The sequence below is a fragment of the Lutra lutra genome, chromosome 11 (genome assembly GCF_902655055.1).
Source record: "Lutra lutra chromosome 11, mLutLut1.2, whole genome shotgun sequence".
NCBI lineage: Eukaryota > Metazoa > Chordata > Mammalia > Carnivora > Mustelidae > Lutra > Lutra lutra.
Window position 1 is genome coordinate 103682736 of NC_062288.1, and position 25597 is coordinate 103708332.

Consider the following 25597-nt stretch of genomic DNA (forward strand, 5'->3'; position numbering starts at 1 on the left):
TCTGTCCACTTTGCTCTTTCCCACTACCGCAGTCCATTTCACAGCTTTGATGTAATCTCTTCAGGAAGGCTTCCTTGACCTTATCACCACTCTCCCTGCATGCCCATGCACACACGCACGTGCACATGCACATGCACAAGTCTGGGGTCCCTTCCGTGTGTGCTCACGCATTAGAGCGCATGCTTTATTTTTCTTTTTTTGAGTAGACAGTACCATGACAGCACCTGTTCTAGTGTACCAAGTTCAGGGCAGGCTCTGTGGGCATACAGCCTGTGTGGTTGCCCGTGGGGGCACTTTTGGAAGGACCCCACACTTGGTGGAATACTCCACCATTGCCTTCCTGAAATTTGTTATAATTATTGAATCAGAGACTCCATTTTTGTTTTGTGCCGGACACCCATCAATCTGTGTACTGACCAGGCAGTGAGCCCCGCGAGGGCAGGGGCATGGTCTGACTTGTTCATACCTGGGTCCCAGAGCACCTAGTATGTTTGCCACATAAGAAGTGGTGGGGCGCCTAGGTGGCTCAGTGGGTTAAAGCCTCGCCTTCGGCTCAGGTCATGATCCCAGGGTCCTGGGATCGAGCCCCACATCAGGCTCTCTGCTCCATGGGGAGCCTGCTTCCTCCTCTCTCTCTGCCTTGCCTCTCTGCCTACTTGTGATCTCTCTCTGTCAAATAAATAAAATCTTAAAAAAAAACTTATTTAAAAAAGAAGTGGTTGGGAAATATTTGTAAATGGTTGAACTGGTTGGAGTCTAGGAAGCCTGATTATGTATAAATGATCAGAATAATCGTGTGTATCAACTGGGGCGACGCACATCAAGCATTTAAAACAGTGTCTGCCACCCAATGAGCCATCAGCCAATATCGGTTCCTTTCTTTCTACGTGACAGCCATCCCAGAGTCCTCATTTAAAGTGGTATCTGGCTAGCAGCCTCTCCTAACTTTCTGCTGAGAAGTTTCTTGAGACTGGAGAAGGTGGAATAGACTAGAAAATAAATCTGGGACTGCCTGAATCTGGAAGGCAGCGCCGTAACTGTGAGGCCAATGGAACAGCCTGAGAAAGTCCTACCCTGGTTTTTGTCACATGTGGTACCCCTATGTCACCTCATGAAAACAAATACAGATTACAGAAGAAATAAAATACTTAGTAATGCCCTGATTTCTGCCTGCAGACTCAGAAAATAGGCAGCTTTCCAACCCATATGTGTCATGGAGAAGGGCCAGTGAGGCTGGGCCATGATGCAAGGAGAGAAGGATAAGGGAAGGCTGGAGAGGGGGCAAGGGCAGGACGCCCCAGAACCTTGTAAGGTTTTAGGTTGTATCTTATGCATGGTGGAATGCTGCAGGTAGGTTTTAGGTAGGACAGTGATGGAGATGAACAAAGTGGGGGATAAGCAGGGAGAGCAGGAGCTTCTTGTGATGATCTGGACAAAGGATAACCTTGGATGGAACTAGAGTGGTTGTAATGGAGGCGGGAAGACTGGACAGATTCCAGGCATATCTTATGATTAGAGTGGATGGAACTTAGAGACTGAGCAGGTAAGATGGATGTTAAGACAAAGCCGTGTCCCAGACAGGCCATTATCAGTCGGCTAATGCCATGATGATGCTATGTTACAAACCAGCTCAACGCTGAATCACTTAGACCAATAAGCATTAGGTTGTTTCTTTCATATGTTCATGGGCGGGCGAGGGGGACTCTGCCTCTGCATTTATTTATTTTTTTTAAAGATTTTATTTATTTATTTGAGAGAGAGACAGTGAGAGAGAGCATGAGCGAGGAGAAGGTCAGAGGGAGAAGCAGACTCCCCATGGAGCTGGGAGCCCGATGTGGGACTCGATCCCGGGACCCCGGGATCATGACCTGAGCCGAAGGCAGTCGTCCAACCAACTGAGCCACCCAGGCATCCCTCTGCCTCTGAATTTAGATGGTCTGGGCTTGGCTCTAGTCTTTGACTTCAGTTCAGGTCCATTCATCATTCTATGAGTATTAGAATTCTACTTGTGTAAAAAAAAATTCTATTTGTGTTCTACTAGTATTACTATTCTACTAGTATTTGAGGTACTGGTATATGAGTGGTGACTAGTAGCAACCCAGCATATTCTTCTCATTTGGATGGGCAAGGATGCAAAAGTCAAGCCAGACCACAAAGCATATTTGAAGATTCAGCATGCATCATGTCTACTCCCATTGTGTTGGCCAAGGCAACAGAGGGACAAGCCCAAAGTCAGGATGTCCAAGAAATAAACTTTGCCCCAAAGTGAGGGATGGGAGAGTGAACTAGTATTTGCTGAACAATATTTCCATCTATCACACCAAGTTTCTGGAATAAACAACCAAGTGGATGAAGGTCTGTTTTACTTAATGAGTAAAACTGAAGTTAAGAGAAAAATGTCCCCTCATGTATCAGTTAGCTTTTGCTGTATAACAAACTATCCTGAAACACAGTGGCTTAAAACAGCAAAGAGTTCTAATTTCTCATAATTCACTGTGTTGCCAAAGTGGCTTTTCTGGTCAGAGACAGGATGGCTGGTTTCTACTGGTATTGCCTATACATCTGTGTTCATCTGGAGGCTCAGCTGGGGCTGGTGAGTCTAGGATGACATCATTTGCCCAGTGATCGCTGGGGCTGTGGAGATGACTTGCCATTTGTCTCTTACATCAGTCAGGCTAGCTCAGGCTCATTTCTGGTGAGATGGTCACAGGGTTCCCAAGAGTAGCAAATGAAGTCCCATGCAGCAAACACTTCAAGCATCTGTTTGTGTCACATTTGTTAAGGTCCCATTGGCCAAAGCAAATCGTGTGGCTAAGGCCAGATTTAAGAGGTGGAGAAATGAGCTTTAAGTCTTGGTGGAATGAGGGACCATGTTACGTTGCACAGAAGTGTGCATAAGGAATGAAGATGTGTGGCCATTCTGGCAACCTACCACACTTCACTACAGCAGAGATACACGCTGATTTACAAACACAAACTCTAAGCATCTTATAAGCATCAAATTATCTAACGCTCATAGCAATCCCATGAGGTGGGTACTTCCTCTCACTCTGCAATTGAGGAAACTGAGGCACAAGTAGGTTGAGTAACTGCAGTAACTTGCCTTCGTTCATACAGCTGATGGAGGACTCGAACTGTACTGAGCGTCCCAGAGTCTGTGCTCTTACCCACTGTGTTAGCTCAACTCTCAGTGGGGTGCCAGTGCTGTTACTACTACTACTACTACTAGTACTACTACAACTACTACTACTACTAATAATAACAACAGTAGAAACCGGGAGCTGGGTGGACAACTTCCAGCAGAACTTCTGAGGAAGCAAGCGGACCATCGTCTACACGGCCAGTGAGCCCAGCAAAGTGTATGTCCAGACGGATCGTGTCTCTCTAGAGAATGAACCGAGAGGAAGAGAACAAATGCATGAGCCCCAGGAAGATTAGGCTCAATTCCTGTAGCGTCCTTCAATTTGATTTTTTAAAAAGATCTTATTTATTTATTTATTTGACAGAGAGACAGAGATCACAAGTCAGCAGAGCGGCAGGCCATGGGAGAGTGGGAAGCAGGCTCCCCGCTGAGCAGGGAACCCGATGCGGGACTCAATCCCCGGACCCTGGGATCATGACCTGAGGCGAAGGCAGCTGCTTAGCCGACTGAGCAGCCCGGCGTCCACAATTTGACTTTTTCTAAAAGATTTATTTATTCATTCATTCCAGGGTGGGTGGAGAGAGCCAGAGGAAGAGACACAATTCCAAGCAGACTCCGAAGTCAGGATGGCGTCCAACGTAGGGCTCAATCCCACGACCCCGAGATCATGACCAGAGCCAAAACCAAGAGTCAGGTGTGCTCGCCGGACTGCACCACCCAGGCACCCCATGATTTTTGAGAATGTTTTCTCATAAAATTTTTAGTCTTGTACCTCTTCTATCCACTTTGATTACTTTTATTTTCTGTTCTGTATGCCAGATTTCTTTTCTTTTTTTTTTTTTTTAATATTTATTTATTTGACAGAGAGACACAGTGAGAGAGGGAACACAAGCAGGGGGAGTGAGAGAGGGAGAAGCAGGCTTCCCACCAAGCCGGGAGCCCGATGCGGGGCTTGATCCCAGAACCCCAGGATCATGACCTGAGCCGAAGGCAGATGCTTAACGACTGAGCCACCCAGGTGCCCCCAGATTTCTTTTCTAATCAAGAAACATTTCAAACATAATAAACATTGCTTTCTCCAGTCTAATTATCAGATACTAATGATCTTCCAAATATCCTTAAGTTCTCACTTTAAAAAAAGAATAAAACATTATAGATAGCTAGTAGCAGTTAGCTTTTGATATATAACAAAGTGCCCCCCAAACAGTAGCTTAAGTGAACAACTGTGTAGTTCTCAATTTCAGATGAAAATGAAATCCAGGGGTGCCTGGGTGTCTCAGTCAGTGAAGCATCTGCTTTTGGCTCAGGTCATGATCCCAGGGTTCTGGGATTGAGCCCCGCATCGGGCTCCCGGCTTGGGGAGCCTGCTTCTCCCTCTCCCTCTGCCTGCTGCTTCCCTGCTGTGCTCTCTTTCTCCGTCAAATAAATAAAAATCTTTAAAAGAAGTTTTATAAAGTGTTTAAAGTACAAAAAAGAGGTATCATTGAATTTAGCCCTGATCAGTGTTTTCTTATCACATAGTCATGCTCAGAACATCGTTGGTGAATATTTGAAGACAAACTATTTTGCCACTTTTTATATGTAATCAGCATCAGAATAGGTCACATATGGGGAACCTGGGTGGCTCAGTGGGTTAAGCATCTGCCTTTGGCTCAGGTCATGATTCCAAGGCCCTGGGATCAAGTCCTGCATCAGGCTCCCTGCTCAGCGGGGAAACTGCTTCTCCCTCTCCCTCTGCCTGCTGTTCCCCCTGCTTGTGCTCGCTCGCTCACACTCTCTGTCAAATAAAAGAACAAAACAAAAAGAATTGTTTTTTATGAGGGAGACAGAATTATTTTGTATTTGGAGTGCTGACGCGGAGGCCAAACTTCCTGAGTTTAAACCCTGCACTCTCTGTCACTGGGCAAGTTTCTTACTCAACATACGTATGAGTTTCTTTATCTGTAAAGTGGGGATAATGACAGTATCCACATTATAGTGTTGTGAGGATTAAATGAACAACCTAAGACATGTTAGCTATTCCTATGTTTGTTAAAAAAAAAAAAAAGATTCTGCAGTTGTCTAGTACTACTAGCAAACCCGCATTAATGTTTTTTGGTTTTGTCTAGATCTGGATGTGTGGAGGCCAACTTTTCATACTCCCCTGCTCGCGAGTGGGACTCATCAATAAGCCGCGCTTTCCCAATCGACCTGGTTTTATGAAATCCATGACCTATAACAATCTCAGATTGGTGCACGTTTGGCTGGACCAATACAAGGTGAAGGAAACGTCTCTGATTTGGAAAGACAAGCAAGAGTACAGAATGGGATTGCCCTAAAGACACCTGTTCCTACTACCTTTCCAGATAACAAATTTTGGGATTTTTTCCCTCTATTTTCCTTAAATTAGCTGTCAGCCACTCATCTACCTTTCCCAGACCCTATTCTTAATTGGTTCATTCAAACCTACTGCCCTGGAGCATTACTTTTTAATTTCTAGGGAAACTCAAGTTTCTCAGAAGTAAATCAACCACCACCAGAAGTTTGTTTGGCCCAGATCTATTTCCCCTCCTAAGCAGTGCCCCTCTGAAGCAGCTCTCCCTGCCCTCCTCCCCACAGGCAGCTCCCCAGATTCTCTTCCTCTACTACTAAGTTCTCAAGGGATGCAGCTGCTGTGATCTGGAGACCACGCGAGAAACTCCATTACCTCTTTTTTTTTTTAAAGATTTTATTTATTTGACAGACAGAGATCACAAGTAGGCAGAGAGGCAGGCAGAGAGAGAGGGGGAAGCAGGCTCCTCGCTGAGCAGAGAGCCCAATGCGGGGCTTGATCCCAGGACCCTGGGATCATGACCTGAGCCGAAGGCAGAGGCTTAACCCACTGAGCCACCCAGGCACCCCCAATTACCTCTTTTCAACCGACAGTCAAAGATTTCTCTGTCAAAGCCATGCTCCTCCATCTGTGCACCTCCCCAAGCCTTCAGCCCCTAGCCAGGACCTAAAAGGACGCACAGAGAACATGCTGCTCTGGCCCCATTTGAAAGTGGTCCCTGCGGGATCCATGCACGACCCAATATCGCGGTAACCCCAACAAGACCTCGTGTCAGATACGTGGGGAGAAATATGTAAGAATTTCTCTATGATAGTCTATGTTCTGGTCTTAATCTAATATTTATTTATTATTTTAATTATAAAAGGAATAATACTCTTTCTCTAGTAATCAGGACAATGCAGATTAAAGCCTCAGTGAGGTATTTCTATGTAGTCACTTAGATTGGCAAAACTGTTTAAAGTCTGATAGGACCAAGTATTGGCAAGCACAGGAATTCTCAGACATCGTGTGTGGGAGCACTCATTATTACAAACTCACTTTGGAAGACAGTTTGGCAAAATCAAGTAAAGATCATGAATATCCCACGATCTAGCAATTCCATCCTACACATACATCCCAGAAAGACACGCTTTTGTGCAAGAATGCACGAACGAGAATGTTTACAAACAGCATGGTAGGTGTTAGCCAACGCTAAATACAGCCCACATGCTCATCAGGATCAGAATGGATAAATGCAACATATTTAATTGATATAATTCTATTTGGCCATGAAAATTAACCATAGACATACATACAACAGTACAGCCCATCTTTAGGACATAATGGTGAAGTAGAGCAGCCAAAAACAATAGAATGTATACTGATTTATTCCAGTTCCTATTAAATTAAAAATGGGTAAAATTAAGTCACATAATTTATGTGTGCACAATTAGATAAAGCTAAAAAGAAAAGCAAAAGCATGAATACATAATCAAGATAGCATTTAAAACCAAGGGAAAGGCTTCGTTCAGGACGGGAAAGGCTGGGGGCTTCGAGGAGATTGTGTAGTATTTCTTGACCTAGTCAGTATCACGGGGGTTGATTTTTCAACAATTCATTAAGTTGCACATTGAATTTTATATACTTTTTGTATACTTATTTTGTATACTTATTATATCTCCTGATTTTAAAAGAAATTATTTTTTAAAAGGTAAAACATACTCATGTTTAAAAGTCATACAGTACTGAAAGAGTACTAAGTGAAAAGCAAGCTTTCTCAGACCATATATAGTTCCACCCCTCAGAAGTAACATTAAATTAGCAAGTGCTAAATCACTAAATTTAGCAATTACTAAAATGAATAGTTTCTTGTTAACACACATTTAAAAACAAATATATATCCTTTTATATAATGAGATTCACACAATATTTTGTTCTGCAATTTTTCCACCCGTTAGCATATTTTATTTTATTTTTTAAAAAAATATTTATTTATCTTAGCGAGTGCATGGGTGGAGGCAGGGGCGGGGGTGGGGGGGTAGGGGCACGGGTTGGGCAGCAGAAGGAGAAGCTGACTCCCTGCTGAGCAGCGAGCCTGATGAGTGGCTCAGTCCCGGGACCCTGGGATTATGACCTGAGCTGAAGGTAGATGATTAACCAACTGAGCCACCTAGGTAGTTCCTAGCTACTCCACAGAGCCCCTACCTGTTAGTATATTTTAAAAACATACTTTCAAAGTCTTTTAAAATCTGAACATATAAACATGTCACCATAGGTGGCTGTGATTCTTGGGCTTCTAAGCAGCAGCACGGGATCCCTGGGTCCCGCCCTGGATCCCTCTACACCCCTCCGCTGTGGTTTGTCACAGCACATACTGTGAATGCGCGTGGGGTGAGGGAATCTAGGTACCACGTGTGTCTCTGCCCTCACTCTACGGATGGAATCGGAAGGTCTTCTGATTTTTGTTGTTCTTGTTCAGGTGATGGAAGGATATACTGCTATGTTAGATACGGCTTGTTTGGTTTAATGGAATGACTGACTATTTCCATTTAGGAGCAGTTTTTTTTACGACAACCTGGTCTGAAATCTGTTGCCTACGGAAACATCAGTGAGCGCGTTGAACTGAGGAAACGGTTGGGTTGCAAACCATTTCAGTGGTATTTGGATAATGTCTTCCCAGAACTGGAGACATCTAAGGACAGCCAAAGAAAAGGAAACAAATCATTTTCATTAATGAAGGGCTAAAAACCTCTGAGATCTTCAACACAGCAAAGAACACAGTTCCAGACCTGATGAGAGTTTGGAACAACATGAAATTATGTGACATGCAGTAAGAAATACAACCAAAGTGCCTTTCTGTCTTCCTTTAACGGTAGTTCTTAACACTTTGTTACACATGCCACTACATTTCTGGGGCAGCAAAACCTTGAATGTTAGAAATATACACGGTCACACAGATAAGACTATCATACAATTGTGTGAGGTGAAGTGTATTCTCTTCGTTATTTGCCAAACTCACTTGGTCCTGTTGGACCATAGGGAAGGTCCCACTTTTGTAGCCTTTGTCAACTCCATTCACTCCAGGCAGGTGACCTGGCCTGGTGGCCTTCTCAGAAAGACATTCACAGAGAGCCTTGGTTGGTACATACCAACTTCAGCTCAACTGTTTCGAGCTCCTCTCTTGCTGCCAGTGTAGATACTGGAACCGATCCCTTGGCTGGGTTCCTGAGTTTCCGACGTCCCATCTGCTTGCTGTGGTGTCCAGTTCTCTAGGCTGGCCTTCTGGTTTGTGTGTGTCAGTCCTTTTGTCATTAAGAGACAGTCCCTCTTCCATGCTTCCAGTTTTGCCTTGTTCATATTTTTCCCCTCCCATGGCTCTGGCTTACAGCTCTCCTGACCCTTCTTGAATTATGCGCTCTGTTGTTAATCTATGTTCTGACTAAGAACTGTTTAGCTGGGACTGGGGAAGAAGTAGCTAAGTTCCCTATCTACCCTGTGTGAACACACTCCTAAATGTCTATTTTTATTTATTTATTTTTATTTATTTGACAGATCACAAGTAGGCAGAGAGATGGGCAGAGAAAGAGGGGGAAGCAGGCTCCCCGCTGAGCAGAGAGCCTGAGATGAGACTCGATCCCTGGACCCGGAGATCATGACCTGAGCCGAAGGCAGAGGCCCAACCCGCTGAGCCACCCAGGCATCCCCCAAATGTCTAAAGTATTTCTTTTGGGTTAGAAGGATGGCTATTGTGTTCACCCTGGTGAAGGTGGCTAGAAAGGGGGCATATATCTAATTCACAGAAACAATGAGAAAATGAGGGGGAAAACACATTGAAAGGAATAAAAGAACTGGGGGAGACTTGGGGTAGGATCACTAAACCTAGCATATAAACTAGTTTTTATAGCAGGAGACAACTTATCTTTTATGCTTACTCAGTCAACAACTGAGTGGTCATCCAGGGCCAGATATCCTTCTAGGTGCTGGGACACAGCAGACGGGGGAACAACAAAACATCCCTCCCTTCATGGAGCTCCTGTTCTTTGAGATAATGCATATAATGTAAAGAAAAAAGAGCCAGTTACTATGATCTCTTTATACATATGTATTTAGCAACTTACTCTATAGAATCTGTTGTTAGAATGACATGGGGAAGACTGGGCTTATATATTACGGTGGTCAGGGAACTTGACTGAGCCTTTAAAGAAGAAATTTTCTTTAAAGATTTCACCTATTTGACAGACAGAGATCACAAGTAGGCAGAGAGGCAGACAGAGAGGAGGAAGCAGGCTCCCTGCTGAGCAGAGAGCCCGATGTGGGGCTCGATCCCAGGATCCCAGGACCATGACCTGAGCCGAAGGCTGAGGCTTTAACCCACTGAGCCACCCAGGCGCCCCTTGACTGAGCCTTTAAAAAGTCAATCTGGCAACACAAAATAAGCACCACGTTATGATTTTATTCTTGGCCCATATTTATACTTTACCTGCTTCTAGGAAGTAATAAAAAATGTTTATAATAAACACATGGATCTATTAAATTGGAGTAAAATACAAAATAGAAATCTATAGCAGAAGGTAAAAAATTTAGTATAAATAAATCATTTTGAAATAACTTTTTTTTAGTTTTGAAATTTGAGAATAATTTTTTTCCTTTGGTAAGCATAAAGGAGGATGTTGCAAATAATCAGCTTTGCCAGAAGAAAAAGACAAATGTTCTTAGACCCATGAGCCTAATATTAGGTCTTAGTTGTTTTTTTTTTTTCTCCTTAGAGAGGGCACACATGCAGGCATGGGGAGAGAGGGGTGGGAGGAGAGGGACATAAGGAGAGGGAGAGAATCTCAAGCAGACTCTCTGCGTAGTGCGGACGGAGCCGGCCGCAGGGCTCGATCTAGACCCTGAGATCATGGCCTGAGCTGAATCCAAAGGTCAGGTGCTCAACAGACTGAGCCACCCAGGTGCCCCTTAAGGTTTAATTTTTTACTGTGACTGTAACCTAAGACACGCCAGCATGAAACAGCTCCCATTATGTTTCATAGGCTGTGGCACGTACTCTGCCTGGATTATCTCAGCTCAACCACACATAAGATAGGCCCTGTTGTTGTTACCATTTCACAGATGAGAAAACCAAAGTTAGAATTTGTTCACAGGCTGGGGTTGCCAATTTTAGCAAACCAAATACAGGATGCTCTGTCTTTGAAATCCAAATTTCGAATACACAATATTTTGTTAGAAGTATATTTCACATATTCGACGGAACATACTTATACCACAAAATTGTTCTTTGTTGCTCTGAAATGGAAATTTCAGGCCATCCTGTATTTCATCTGGTAACTATCTGGGGACAAACTAATACAGCCCATGCAGTAGCAGAATCAGCCCAGTGTCAAAGACTGGGCTTAACCACAACATGAGGCTGCAAAGAGCTAAAATTTGTGTCATTCTTCCTAACAGCAAAACTGGAGCTAACCCAAACCTCAACTGCTAGGTTTATACCATTACGCACTAATGTGATGGAATAGCATAGAAACATTTAAAGTAACAGCTAGGAAAAAATTCCATGCCAGGCCCGTCAGAATGGCAAACATTCAAATACTTGACGCTATCAAGGGTCGGGAGCAGGTGGAGTGAGCAGCGGAAGCTCTCAGGCGCTGACCACTCGCTAGCACAGGGATTCCAAACTTCGGCTTGTGCGCCTCGCCTGCAGATCTTGCTAAAACGCAGATGTTGACTACTAGGTAGGTGTGGCAAAGGGCTTCCGATTCAGCAGTTTGGTTTTTTTTTTTTTTTAAGATTTTATTTATTTGACAAGATCACAACCAGGCAGAGAGGCAGGCAGAGAGGAAGGGAAGCAGGCTCCCCACTGAGCAGAGAGCCCAATGCGGGGCTCGATCCCAAGGCCCTGGGATCATGACCTGAGCTGAAGGCAGAGGCTTAACCCAATGAACGACCCAGGTGCCCCCCGTCAGTAGTTCCAAGCAGCCCCCAGGTGACACCGACGCCGCTTGCTGCGGCCGCTCTTCCTGGGATGCCTCACTGGTGCACCTGCCCCCCAGCGTGAGGGCTTTCCACGGCTCCTCGGAGAGGGACACCGCAAAGCCTTCACAGTGGAACCCGCATTTGTTTGAGCAAAGCTGAAGCTGCACATCTTCTAATACGTACACGCCCGCTTGTCCTCATCGACGGGGTTTTACAACGAGAAAAAAACCCAAGCCGCCCGTCACAGACCCTCAGGGCCGCCGCCGAGCCGCGAGCTTCGCGAACGCCGCAGACTTGGCCAGCGCCACACCAGGCGCGGGCGGTGACGTCACCCACGCGCGGGGGCGGGGCCTTCTGTCACGTGGCTCCAGGGGCAAGCGCGCTCAGTCTGAGACTGCGGCGCGGGAGCCCGCGGCCACCACTGCGCCCGGTGCAGCGTTTCTTCCCGGGCAACTCCCCCTGCTGTGGCTAATGCGGGTCGGACCCGGGCTGTGGCGGGAGGGAAGATGCCACAGCCGGAGTCCCAGAAGCCCGGGATCCTGCGCTGCCTGCGTCAGGGTGAGTAGCGCGCGGCCTGGTGCGGCGGCGTCTGAGCCCGCGCGGCCTCCGTCGTCCCCTCAGCGCCTCAAGCTAGCGGCTCCGGCGTGCGGCCCCGAGATCCCAAAGCTGAAGGCTGCGCCCGGGGCCTGACGCCCGGCTGCCGGCTGCGGAGTCAGACCGCGAGCACCGCCCCCGGGGACTGGGTGTTGACGGAGGAACCGCCCGCGGGACCCGGCGCGCCCCTGTCGGCGGGGCTGGGCCGCGCTGGGGTCGCGGAGCCGTGGGCCCGGGGCTCCCGCCGCTGTTTGCCGGAACGAGGGTCGGAGCCCTGCGGCTCGGTCTTCCGAGAGAAGGAGGTGGTGCGGCAGAGGCGGTAACAGATGGCAGACGCGAGAGAGAAGTGAGAGCTGCACCCGGCCCCCCCCCCGCCCCCCCGGCCCCCCTCCGCCCCCTCCGCCCCCCCCCCCCCAGCCGGGCAGCTCGCGTTTCCCGGGAGGCTCCACAGCTCGCCTTGACACGCGGCATTTGGCTGATGTGCCTCTTGTTTCTCTTTCCTTTCTGTTTGCTTGTTGGAGAAATTGGGCTGTTTGCCTCGTGTAATTTCCCGACGTTCTTAAATTCCGTGGCGTTTGGATAAATCTGAAAATACCAAGTCCTTGGCCTCCAGTTCTGAAAGACTTCGTCCTCGGAGGAGTCCTAGCGCGCTCCTGACAGACTGGCGGCGCTTATTTTCACCGTCGGAGGAGAGTGGGGTCAGCGTTCCTCTCCAGCCTTGTGTTGCGAAATCAGTTGTTTGGTTGGTCGGTGTCCAAAGACACAGCGGAATTATAACTGTGCTTTTCATGGTTTTCCTGCGCCCTCTCTTCCCGCAGATCACAGGTTTAGACCCGACTTTAAAGTCTGTTTTACTCCACTAAGTTCCAAGCTTTTATCCAGAAATTTGTATGTGGAAACCTCCTCTGGCTTAAGACAGAAAGAAGGAAACCTCCCCACCCTCCGTGTGTGTCCGTTGCACTTTGTAGTTAAAGGTGTGAAAGACCCAGTTTTCACATCTTCTCTGGGCAGTGTCTGTGCTGTTTCTTCCTTGCAGTTCGGAGTCTACTTAGTTTTTTTAAACATTTATGCAACATGAAATTTATCATTTTAACCTTTTTTTAAATAAAAATTTTTAAAATTAACATATAGGGCGCCTGGGTGGCTCGGTGGGTTAAGCCGCTGCCTTCGGCTCGGGTCGTGATCTCGGGGTCCTGGGATCGAGTCCCGCGTCGGGCTCTCTGCTCGGCGGGGAGCCTGCTTCCCTTCCTCTCTCTCTGCCTGCCTCTCTGCCTACTTGTGATCTCTCTCTGTCAAATAAATAAATAAAATCTTTGAAAAAAAATAAAATTAAATTAACATATAATGTATTATTTGCCCCAGGGGTACAGGTCTGTAAATCTCGGGCTTCCACACTTCACAGCAGTCCCCATAGCACATACCCTCGCCAATGTCCATAATAACCGATTTTTAAGTGTACGATTCAGCTGTGTTAAGTACTTTCACAGTATTGCATCACAGTCTATTTCCAAAACGTTTTGATCGCTCCGTGCAGAAACTCTAACCGTGAAGCAGTAACTTCCCATTGCCCCTTCTCCCGGACCCTTTTTGCCTCTCCAAATTGGACCGCTGTGAGTACCTCCTGCGAGTGGAGTCCTGCGGTATTTTTCTTTTTGTGTCGGGCTTATTTCATGTATTGTTTTCAGATTTCATACATGGCGAGCGTCTGTTAGACTTCTTGCCTTTTTGTGGCCGAATTAGAGTTCCATTTTTGGCTATATCACAGTTTGTTTATTGGTTCATCTCTTGACGGGCTGCTGTGCATAGTGCTGCTGTGAACATGAGGCTACATGCACCTGTTTTTGATTCTCTGGGGTAAAAACTTGGGAGTGGAATGGCTGGATCATAGGGTAACATCTGTTGGACTTTTTGAGGAAATAATCCTTCCCATTTTTAAAACTGCTTTTTTTTTTTTTTTTAAAGATTTTATTTATCTATTTGACAGGGAGCTCACAAGTAGGCAGAGAGGCAGGCAGAGAGGGAAGCAGGTCTCTGTTGAGCAGAGAGCCTGATGTGGGGCTTGATCCCAGGACCCTGAGCGGAAGGCAGAGGCTTAACCCACTGAGCCACCCAGGTGCCCCTAAAACTGCTCTCTTAAGACCTTCATGCCTTCCTATGGCTAAATCTGACGCTTCCACCTCAGCTCCTGCTGACTTGACCTCCAAATCTTTGTGACACTTCATGTTGCTGGTCAGTACTCCCTCTTGTGGGTCTCGATTTTGTGATCCTTTTCATGTCCTTTATAAATACTTCCTTTTCCACCGGATTTTTATTTTTATTTATTTTTTAAAAAGACATCTATTTATTTATTTGACAGAGAGAGAGAGAGAAATCACAAGTAGTCAGAGAGGCAGAGAGAGAGGAGGAAGCAGGCTCCCCGCTGAGCAGAGAGCCTGATGTGGGGCTCGATCCCAGGACCCTGAGACCATGACCTGAGCTGAAGGCAGAGGCTTTAACCCACTGAGACACCCAGGTGCCCCTCCACCAGATTTTTAACTGTGCATGTCCTCAGAGGTTCAGTGCTTGCTCCTCTTCTGCTATTATTTCAGTGGAACTTAAACTAAAATTTTGGTGTTTATTTTTAACATTGCTTTGAAGCTTAGATTCGAATTTCAAGCTAGAACTACCCCCCCGCCCCGTCCCAAACCATTATACACGGCTGCCAGTATTTTTTCCATAAGATATATTTTCTTAAAGACATTAGCTATTTTTTTTGCATGCAGAACAAGTTAAGTCTCATCCTCAGGGTCAGAGCCCCAGCCTGTCCTCATAGAAGTAATTACCTTCCACTAGTCTTAACCAGCTGATCTGTTCATTATAGCCATCCTTTCCACTTGCTATTTTGTTTGAAAAACTAAAAACAAATATTTATGTTGCAATTTTCCAAGACTTGCACTTTCTCCTTGAAATATTTCAGTATTTGGCCATTGGAATCTTATTTTCTAAAGCCAGACTTAAGTATCAACTTCTAAAAGAAATATTCTTCAGGTTTTTCATACAGTGTTTTTTCATTTGTAACCCCACCTGTCTTACCTTCTATTGGCTAATTGGAAGCAAATCTCAGGTATCATAGGATTAGGTTATTTTAGTTGTATAAAATAAGCTCATTCTGACACAGTCTTTCTGGTTTTGGGTTTTTTTTTTTGTTTTTTTTTTTTCAAGATTTTATTTATTCTAGGGAGAGTGTGTGTGTGCATGTGCACAGGTATGGGGGGTGGCAGGGCAGAGAAAGAGAGAACGAACATCTCAGGTCGCCTCCCCACTGAGCACAGAGCCATACATAGGGCTCAGTCTCATGACTTTGAGATCATGACCTGAGCTGAAACCAGGAGTTGGATGCTTAACTGACTGAGCCACCCAGAAGCTTCTCTGGTCTCTTTTATATATATATATATAAATTTTTTTTTAATTATTTAACAGACAGAGATCACAAATAGGCAGAGAGGCAGGCAGAGAGAGAGGAGGAAGCAGGCTCCCCGTTGAGCAGAGAGCCTGATGCGGGGCTCGATCCCAGGACCCTGAGATCATGACCCCAGTCGAAGGCAGAGGCTTTAACCCACTGAGTCACCCAGGCACCCCATCTTTTTAAAATTCATTTTATTTTAGAATTGTTTTAGATTCATAGAAAATTGCATTACAGAGTAGTACTGAGAGTTCTTTTATATGCCATGCCAAGTTTCTCCTGTTATTAACAACCTACATTAGTTTGGCACATTTATTACAATTATTGAGCCAGGACTGATACATTATTATTAACTAACATCAGAATTTATTCAGGTTTCTTTAGTCTCTCCCCTCCCCCCTTCTAAGGACATTAGGTAAAAACTAAAGGTCCAGTCCAGGATACACATTGTAGTCATCCTGTCTCCTTAGGCTTCTTGGCTCTGACAGTTTCTCAGACTTCACTTGTTTTTGATGACTGTGACAGTTTTGAGAATACTTCTCAGGTATTTTGTAAAATGTCTGTCAGTTGGGATTTGTGTGATGTTTTTCTCATAATTAGATAGCAGTTCCACCCCAGAGTGGGAGGACAGTGCCCAAAATACCACCAGGTGTGGGTACTAGCAGGGGATTCAAGACCTCTATCTTAAATGGTACCAGTGGCACAAATGTTTAAAGACCTCCAGCCTTGCCCAAGTGGCCACCGACATCCTGACCTCTGGGCACTAGGCATTACATTGCCCTAATTTCAACCCTCATTGGCTGATAGGCATACGCAGTTCATACTCCTCTCTGGTGATGCAGGGCCAGTCATTAAATTGTTGGGAACATACAGCTAAATTTTCTTTAAAACAGTGCTTCATGTGTGCCCCAGCCTTTACTCTTCACAGGTGGATACCTCCTGTGCCTCACAGGAGAGCACCTCCCAGTCATTTGCAAGGTGTGCCTCTGGGGAAACCCCTGCCAGACTTTATTGAAAATTTGTGATGTCAGTAAATGCTCCCGGTGGTGCAAACAAACCTTATTCAGGGCGTCCCAAATCTCTGTGACCCTGTTAGATCCCCTGCCCCTCGATTCCCCTGCCTGGGAGAGCCACCCCTCAGGAGTGGCTCCCTCCACCTGTGACAAGGCTGAGGTGACAGTGCCCCAGCCCATGATCGTAGGAGCTATTGAATGCTGCGCGTCAGCCTTTCAGTAGAGCAGACAAGACTCTGAGGAGACTGATGATAGGGGATGATGATGGTAAGCGCTCCCTGGGACTTGAGGGCTGAACCGGCTCCTTCGGATGATCCCTTTGAATGGCATTGTGCAGAGCTAACTGTGGGCGCCCCAGGACGCTCTCGCTTGCTGAGCGCTCGCTGCTCAAAGGTGGCGTAGGTCTTGGACTGCTAAGCTGCTCTCTTCCGTTGCACCTCTGAGGTTTGGAAGATTAGGTATGTGTCAAGTCTCACAACTTTTGGGGGACCTCTTTAAACACTTAGTTGTTTCCCTTTGCTTTTCACCCATTGGACTGGCCCACGTTGCATCCTGTGGAGAGTTAGTGACTTTAATTTTTGTTGGCAGGACCCCTTACCAGCTACAGGAGCTGCCACCCCCACAGCATCCCCCTCTACTCCCTCCAGAACCACAGCTGCAGGGTCACTTCCCTGTAGCACCCCAAAGGGACCTTTTCCTGTGATCACCACTCAGGGCTCCACAGTCTTGCTGTTCAAGCCTTCCGATAAACTTAGTATTTTGGTACAGTAGGCAGAAATTGGAGTTCATTTCTCAGGCCACTGTAATTGCCGGGCATGTTACCAAGCTCAACAAAAGATTGTTTCTGGAGTTAGTGGCCTACCGGCTGATTTATTAACCTTGTCCCGTTTACCCAGCAGAAGGTACCTCACTCATCCTTGCAGCTTGCCTGGCCACTCTGTGATGTTCAGCCGCTCCCATGGAGGACACTTTGCAGTGCGGTGTACGGGATCGGCTAGAGCCCCCGCATGCTCTCTATAATCCTCCATATCTGCCCAGGTAACGCCACCACATACATGAACATGACCTACCCCTCATCCCAAGGAACATAATCCCCACAGTTTTGGGCCTCCTGGCCTAGCCATCCAGGGGGAACCCCAAGTTATTTCAGCTTCCCTGATCAGGCATCTGGTGACCGCTGTGCGTCCATTGCCTTGGAGCCGTCACACATCTGTGTACTTTTCTTTCCTTCACCCCTATCACATGCCGGCTCCCAGGCAGTCCTGTCTCTGTTCATAGCAGTGTACTTTAATCTCCCTGGACTACCCTTAAACATCACTGAACAGGACCTCCGATCTGCCTCTCCTTCTCCCCCCTCATGTCAAAAGTGTATGTGGTATTTATCCCGTGATACTAGGAGTAGGTCTGCTGCTGTCACTCAGATGGACTGGGCTACTCGCCACTGCACTGGGCGTACAGACCAATCAGTCTGAACAGGTACAAGAATTCCATAATCTCACTCAGGGTTTTTAACCAAATACCAATTTAACCTTTATCCAAGGGCTTTTTTTTTCTTGGCTGGACCCCAGCAACCGGGGAGAATTACGGATAGGATTTTGAACTTTTGTCTGTTGATATTGCTGATCGGTATTCTTCCTTACTCAGATGTTTTGTGCACTGGGTGATGAAAACCAGTTCAGTGGCTTTTAATATCTTCACTCCAGATAGTGTCTGTGATTTTCCCTAAAGATTAATGCCTAGGCATCACAGGGCCAGTTGTGATGAGGAAAGCGCCGTTTAGGGAAAAATTTGTGTTTCTCAGTTGCTGCCTAGGCATTTTATATTTATGATGATCCTATTCACACCCGGAGTCTGGACATTTCGGTAAGGACTGAGTTTAGGATGCCTAACGTAAGTTCCTGCTTTGTCTTTCCCAGGGCACCTTTTCAAATAACCACTCCAGGTGAATCTGGGAAAAGTTAGTGACTCTGCCCCAGCCCCCTTAACAATAACAGCCGCTTGCTACCCTGCTCTTTATCTCCTGCTCCCTGGCAGCCCAGATGTAGGACTGCCCTTTCCCCAGCTCATTGCTTTCCCTGTCCCCCTGCTGCTTCCAGCTTTGAGTGATAAATCTTGTGACTCTGCTTCCTTCATGTGGGTATATTGAAATTGCACCTTCGGTCCAAAGGCTGCTGGGGGTTTCATGTCCCCAGAGTGGAAGCTGAGGTCCGAGGTGCTGAGGAAGGGGCCTGCTGCCCCCCGCTTGTGTGGTTGGTTGTGCTCCCTCATTCTTCAGTCAGTATACCGGCTCCGGGTCTCGGCATGCCGCACACAGTTGTTGGCTTGGGGCCCTCTTCCTCCACTTCGAAAGCTGGCAACAGCAGGTGGAGTTCCTCCTCTTACAGTGCATCATTCTGATCTCCTGTTTTGTCTCCCTTTTCACATTTAAGGACCCTGAGATTACACTGGGTCCACCCAGATAATCTAGGATAATCTCCTTGTTTTAAGGTCAAGTGATTAGCAGCCAGCCTTAATTCTGGGACCAGCCTTAATTCTGTGGCTATCTCCGGGGGACCATTAGTCTACCTATACTTAGCATATTAGTTGACATCTTGTAAAGAAATTTTTGGTGGTTGCCCTAGAGTTTTCAGTATACATTTTAAACTAATCAGTTTGAATCTGCCTTCATGTAACAGTAATTGCCAGACATGTTGTACGGATACCTTATTAATGAAGACCATTCCAGTTTTTCCCTCCCATTCCGGTGACATTGTTGTCATTCATTCACTTACCAGTATGCTATGATCACTCAGTATATTGTGACTTACGTTACTTTGAACAGTTTCTTTTAGATCAGTTAAGAACAAGAAAAAGAAGTCTCATTTTTTTTTTCTTCTGATGTTCTTTATGTAGATCCAGGTTTCTTACTTATGTCATTTTCATTCTGCTTGAAGAATTTCTTTTAACTTTTCTTGCAGGGTAAGTCTGCTGATGATGAATTCCTCAGTTTATGTTCAAGAAGGTATTTCTTAACTTCTGAAGGATAATGTCAGTGGGTATAGAATTCTAAGGCAGGTGGATTTTTTCTTTCGTTCTTGAACTGTTTCAGTTCATCTCTTGCTTACATGATTTCTAAGGAAAATCCTACTGTAATTCTTACCCTTTTCCCCTCTGTAGATAAAGTTTTTTCCTCCCTGTGGCTTCTTTCAGCATTTTTGTTTGTCTTTTGATTATACCTAGGTGAGAGTTTGGGGGTATTTATTCTGCTTTGGGTTCTCTTACTAGTTTTGGAAATTTCTTGGCCATTGTTACTTAAGATATTTCTTCTGCTTTTTTTTTTCCTTCTCCTTCTGATATTCTGATACTTTATAAGTTATACTTTCTGAATTGCCCACAGTTTTTGGATGTACTGTTTTCCTCTTTGCATTTCAGTTTAGGAAGTGAACTATATTCAGGCTCACTGCTCTTTTCTTCAGCTTTGTAATTGCACTGATGAAGCCACGGAAGGCGGTCTTCATTGCTGTTACAGTGTTCTTGATTTTTTAGCTCTGCCTTTGGATTCTGTCTAGAGTTTCCATCTCCTTATTTATGTTTTTCATGTATTCTTGCATGTTGTTTTTTTCACTGGTATTCTTAACATATTAATTATAGATATTATTTGTTGAGGGGGGGATTGCAGGGAGAGGGAGAGTCTTAAGCAGGCTCCATGCCAGCACAGAGCCCAACACAGGCTTGATCTCATGACCCTGAGATCATGACCTGAGCCAAAATCAGGAATCCGATTCTTATCCGACTGAGCCACCCAGGCGCCCTTAGATATTTTAACTTCTGTGTTTATGATCCCCAATTCTGTGTCCTCTAAGTCTGGTTCTTACGATTGGCTTGTCTCTTCAGACCTTATTTTCTCTTGCTTTTTGGTATGCTTTGTATTTTTACTGTTGTTGAAAACTTGACATGTTTCAGTAAAGTAAGTAGATCTTTAGCGTGTGGGTTTATGGCGATCTAGCTGGGGGTTTGGCTGTGTTTAATGTTTGCTCTAGCTACAGACGCCAGAGGCCTCAAATTCTTCTAGTGTCCTTGTTTTTATCTGCCCTCTGGACTTGGGGATTTTCTGAGCGCCCTTCCCCGGACAGTCTGTGTCTTGCAGCCCTTTCAGCCTAACCCACCTTATTACACTTGGAGCCTGTTGCTGTGGTGGTCAAGTATGAAGGAGGATGAGAGTTCTGTGTCTGCAGGTACGACCGTCGCAAGTGTTTTGCTTTTTCCCCCTGCAACCTTCTCCCTTCCCTAGCTGCAGAATTCCCAGTCTGTTTCCTGGAAGCTGTGACCTCCTGTTGATCCTTTCCTCTTCGGTTTGTCTGGAAGGGCTAGCAGGGGCTGGAGTGGGAGGAGTGCCCTTTCCCAACTAGGAGAAAGTTCTGGCAGTGTCTTTTGCCCTGGAGCAAATGCCTTTGCCTTCGAGACCGCTCTAGGGTGTTTCACAGTGATTACTTTTCCCTTCCCTTGTCAGAGTAGAGGGGATCTTTCTGTATCTCCACATTCATGGTGAGGACCTACTAGGGTCCTCGAGGTAAAGCCCGCAGAAGTGTGGGAGCCCCCCGCCCCAATCCTGACTGCTTCCCCAGAGTTTCTCACTCTCACTCCAGGTCACAGAGTCTGCGGCATCAGTTTGTGGCTCCAGCAGCTTCTGCTTCAGGTAAGAAGGTATCACGGTGTGTCTCTAGGTTTTGGGTGTCAGTTTGCCCTGTAACCTCAGTTCTCTGATGGTCTAAAAGCATATTGATGTTCAGTTTGTCCAGTTTTTTCTCGTAGGGGTGGGAGTGATGACTTGTAAGCTCTTCTCATGTTGGAACTGGAAACTGAAGTTACTCCCTTTTTTTTTAAACTTAGGGTTTGTGAGTTACCGTCTTCAGTGAACTGTACGCACAGATCCAGGACTGTGGTATTGTATCTAGATTTGATTATGCAGGCAAAATTTGATATTTCATATTTATCACTTGATTAATAATGATTTCAAGCTGTACTGCCTGATAGCTTTTGCTTTCCTTAGAAAAGCTTTTCACTTTCAAACTTCTTTTCTTGCAAAACTATAAAAATACCTTGCAGCTTTTCAGTATAACTTTTTGTATGCATTATTTTGCATTCTCTAGGCAACAAAAGCTAAATAGGCCCTCTTTTATTTATTTATTTTAATTTTTTTATTTTTTTAATATTATTTTTTTAAATTTATTTTCAGCATAACAGTATTCATTGTTTTTGTACCACACCCAGTGCTCCATGCAATCCGTGCCCTCTCTAATACCCACCACCTGGTTCTCCCAACCTCCCACTCCCCACCTCTTCAAACCCTTCAGATTGTTTTTCAGAATCTATAGTCTCTCATTGTTCACCTCCCCTTCCAATTTCCCTCAACTCCCTTCTCCTAACTCCCCATGTCCTCCATGCTATTTGTTATGCTCCACAAATAAGTGAAACCAAATAGGCCCTCTTTTAAATTAAGTTTTCTACTTAGAAGTAGAAAATTAGTACATAATAAGAATTTGTCAAGTGATTTCTTCTCTCTTATTAGTTTGGGTTTCTCCAGAATCCTGAGATTAAAATTTCAGTTCACCTTGTTTATTTGTGAGGTAATCTCAGGGGACACCAGTAGGGGAATGAAGAAGTAAGAGAGAGAGGCGAGGAAGCTAGGAGAGGGTATGGATTTCAGGTCATTTTCCACTGTAGGCCACTGCAGCTTATACTGGGGAACTCTGAGAACCAGCGTAGAATATAGGTGTCAGGAGTTAGCATCCAGGGCAAGCATATAAGGGAGCTCTGGGGTATTTTAACTAGTCTCTTGTTGAAGGCTGCTTCTAGGAAGATACATATTCTCATATACTTTTGGGCCTGCACTGCACATGGGCAGATGGGCTCCAGGGGCCAGAGATGCAGATGCTGGCACCTGGAAGTCAGACCTGTGGAGATGGATACTCAAGAGGATGTGCAAATGACAGTGTCTGCTCTGTTGACCCAGCAGGATGAGCTGGGGTAGAAACGGGCCATTGGTCCAGTTCGATTAGTAGGTTCGTCCGCTTTCTAAACCTCTCCATATTGAGGTGGTAGATTGTATTCAGAAATGAGTTTTCTGAAAAATGCTGAAGAGTCTGTCACATGATTTTCTGATATTCTCTTTTTGGTTATACCTAGCCAGTTCACTTTGAAATATGAAAGCAGTAGTTTAGAAAATGACCCTGGCCTTGTGCTTCTGGTAATGGCGTACTGGAGAACCTAGTTGAAATCAGTAAGTGCTGAAAAGTGTCAGAGAATTCACAAGATAGTAAATTAATTACTGGATTGAGGTTTGGGAGATAATAGAAATGCAGAGAGGTGAACACCTTGCTTGGGCTGCTCTTGTACCTGGTATTTGCTGTATTATGGAAAAGGATTTGAAAGGCTGAGCAGTGTATCGACAGATTGCCGGGGTAGGGGAACAGAAGTTGGAATCCAGGATTTGCCATGGGTGAGAATCCTGCTGAGCTGATCATGGGTAACGTTGGAATCTTGAAAGGCTGTAGGCTGTAAGAAGTACAGATGGGCGGGGAGGGGATGGGATCTTCCCTGAAACGAGATTCTGCTGTGTCATTTAGGGAGTTTAGTATATCTCCAATCTCAGATTGCTGGTGATGGCAGGTACCTAGCAGAAGCAAATGAAGATACTCTCCAGAGGAAGATAGAATCTTGGGTTTCAAGTTGTTTCTGAGATGACCTTTCAGATAGTGTCCATGCAGTCAAATCACTGCAGTCCGGTGCACCGGAAGACAGCCTGAACAGGAACCCCCATAGGCAGTGGCGGTAGAGGCAGCCCCTTTAGACAGTGATGGTAAAACATCATTTGGGATGTTTATGGAGCTAAAAGCTGAACTTAAACATCTCAGCAAGGAATCAGAGCAAAGGGACAACCGATTTGAAAAAGACACAGCTAGATACTACATCTAAATACAATAATCAGAATTGAGGATTCATTGGATTAATAACAAATTAGAAAAGTAATCAACTGAAAGATCAGAAGCAGCTTCCTTCAAGTATGAGAGAGGAAGAATCTGGAAAACACTGAAGAGAGTGTAAGAAATATAGAGGATGTAGTGACAAAGTACAGTGTGTTTGATTGGAATCCTAGAAGGAGAGGAGGGAGAGGGAGTAGGGCAATTTTTGAAGAGAAGATGGCTGAGAACTTTGAAAACTGACGAAAGATATCAATCCATTGGAATAATAGATCCTAAGGGGGAGTTAAGGTGTTTTTTTAAAAAAGTTTGCCACTGGTAGGTCATAGTCTAGGACTCATTTTCCTTAGAGTGAGTTTGCTTGCTGCCTGCTTGCATGTTCTCTATCCTCCCTCTCTCTCTTCTCCCTCCCTGTCTAGTTTTAGCAGTACTTTCAGTATTCTGCTGAGGACACACGTTTTTCTCACATGAAGAATTACATGGTCTTTTATTATATTTATATAGATTATGTTGGGGTTCCAAAGATTTTGGTTAGAAAAAAGATACAACTGCTATTTAGATTGACATCCATTGAGATAAGAAAATATGAAAGATAAGCTTTCCAGACTTAAATGCTTCTGTAATGCAGGGATTTCATGCAGAGTGGGCCCTTGGGGGACAGAGCCTCTCCCTAGCCCTCCTGGGTCATGGTCAGTGGTAGTTCCTACCTTGTCTCCCCTGGACGGCTAGTTAGAAAGCCTCTCACAGGTGAAGGGCACACTGACCTCAGGAACAGAAGTGTGCCTTGGGTGCCAGTGAGGGGGTTTTTTGTTTGTTTGTTTATTTTTGAGAACAAGAGGGAAGTAGTATTTATCACAGATACCTGGACATACGGTCATTTTAGGTAACCCCAAGGGCAGGGGCTATCCATATCTTTAATCTTTTGGGAAACATAAATTTATATTTTAAAAAGTTACTGGATGACATCTCTTTTTTAAAGGATGGCAAGCAGGATATCACTGGCCTCTTCCTTGCCAGGTGGTATAACAAAATGCTTAAGGATGTAGGTCTGACATCAGATGACTGGGATTCAAATCTCAGTTCCTCCCCTTCCTTCCTAGCTGCATGTCCTTAAAGCAAGTTACTTAATTTCTCTAACATCAAGAGGAAAAAAGATAAGAAGCCTTGTTTTTTTCTGTTCTACACTCGGGACTAGTATTTTCTTTTTTTGTTAGTTTTGATTTGCATACCTGACTTGGGTAGGTAAGCCACTTGGTCAGCACTGCCCAGTCCTGGAGACCCAGTAACACACTCAGTAACACACTCCCCTGGTTTAAGGGGAGTCAGCTCTGCTCATACCCCCTTGGTCCTGGGACAGAGGCGTCTGTAGAAGGCCATGTGGATCGTGCTTGTGGGATGCTTGTTGATATTGGGTGTGTTTAAAGCCATTTTAGTTCCTTAGTTATTTGGATATCTCAGAACACTTATTTCTGGTAACCATACTTTTTTCTGTTCACTTATTTATTCTTCATTTGATGTACTTTGGGCTTAATTCTCCTTTTTATGGGTAGAAAGGGAACAAGAAATAACGGTTTTCATGATTCTGGGGGCTATAAGTGGTTACTCTATATTCATTCTATACATCCCTTCAGAGTTGAAGTCTGGCGCCTGATCAAACTTTCGACCTTGCCCAGTTTCTGAATTTAGTTGGAGTTCACACCCTGCCGGTCTTTTGTTTCCTCCCTGGCTGATACACCTGTTTATCTGCCTGGTTTCTGACTGCATTTGATTTTATGACCCCTGCATTGACGTGAGGTCAGCTCTTCGCTGGGACTGAGAAAAAGCTCAGTAAGGGCGTTCCCTGTGTGTGCCTGTTGATCTTGATCAGACGCATTGGGTCAGAAATGGATTCATGAAAATAAAAGAGATCATAATAAATGATATCTAGTAGAATATATAGTTAGGAAGATCTTGAATATAAGATTCCTTGAAGTATATGGGTGTTGTGCAAGCCCCTCACAAGGCTATGGTCACTTTCTCCTTTAGTCTTCCCCACGCCTTGACCAGGGAGAGTTGCTGCTTTCTGCTGCTTTCTGCTTGATCAGGGAGGATATTAACGCCTAATGGTCAGCCTCTGCCAGTCCGTTTTCACTGACCAAGCAAGTGTCCCAAGATTGGTTTATGTGCTAACTCCTAGCTATCCTT

The 25597-nt window shown here is 45.2% G+C and overlaps 2 protein-coding genes across 12 annotated transcripts in view; both read left to right on the forward strand.

The window, feature by feature from the left end:
• Positions 1-8318, forward strand: part of GALNTL5 (polypeptide N-acetylgalactosaminyltransferase like 5) — a 55809-nt gene extending 47491 nt beyond the window's left edge. For 6 of the 8 annotated variants that reach the window (XM_047694428.1, XM_047694429.1, XM_047694434.1 and 3 more), the window contains 2 exons: positions 5251-5400; positions 7986-8318. In XM_047694428.1, the coding sequence (XP_047550384.1) occupies positions 5251-5400; positions 7986-8177 (342 nt within the window). In that variant the 3' untranslated portion in view covers positions 8178-8318. Of the gene's footprint in view, positions 1-5250; positions 5401-5740; positions 5808-7985 lie in introns of those variants that run through there. The other 2 variants (XM_047694431.1, XM_047694430.1) reach the window with 2 other exon arrangements.
• A 3454-nt stretch (positions 8319-11772) lies between these two features.
• Positions 11773-25597, forward strand: part of GALNT11 (polypeptide N-acetylgalactosaminyltransferase 11) — a 53534-nt gene continuing 39709 nt past the window's right edge. For 2 of the 4 annotated variants that reach the window (XM_047694424.1, XM_047694423.1), the window contains exon 1: positions 11773-11963. The gene's annotated coding sequence lies outside the window, so the exon portion shown is untranslated. Of the gene's footprint in view, positions 11964-12053; positions 12346-25597 lie in introns of those variants that run through there. The other 2 variants (XM_047694426.1, XM_047694427.1) reach the window with 1 other exon arrangement.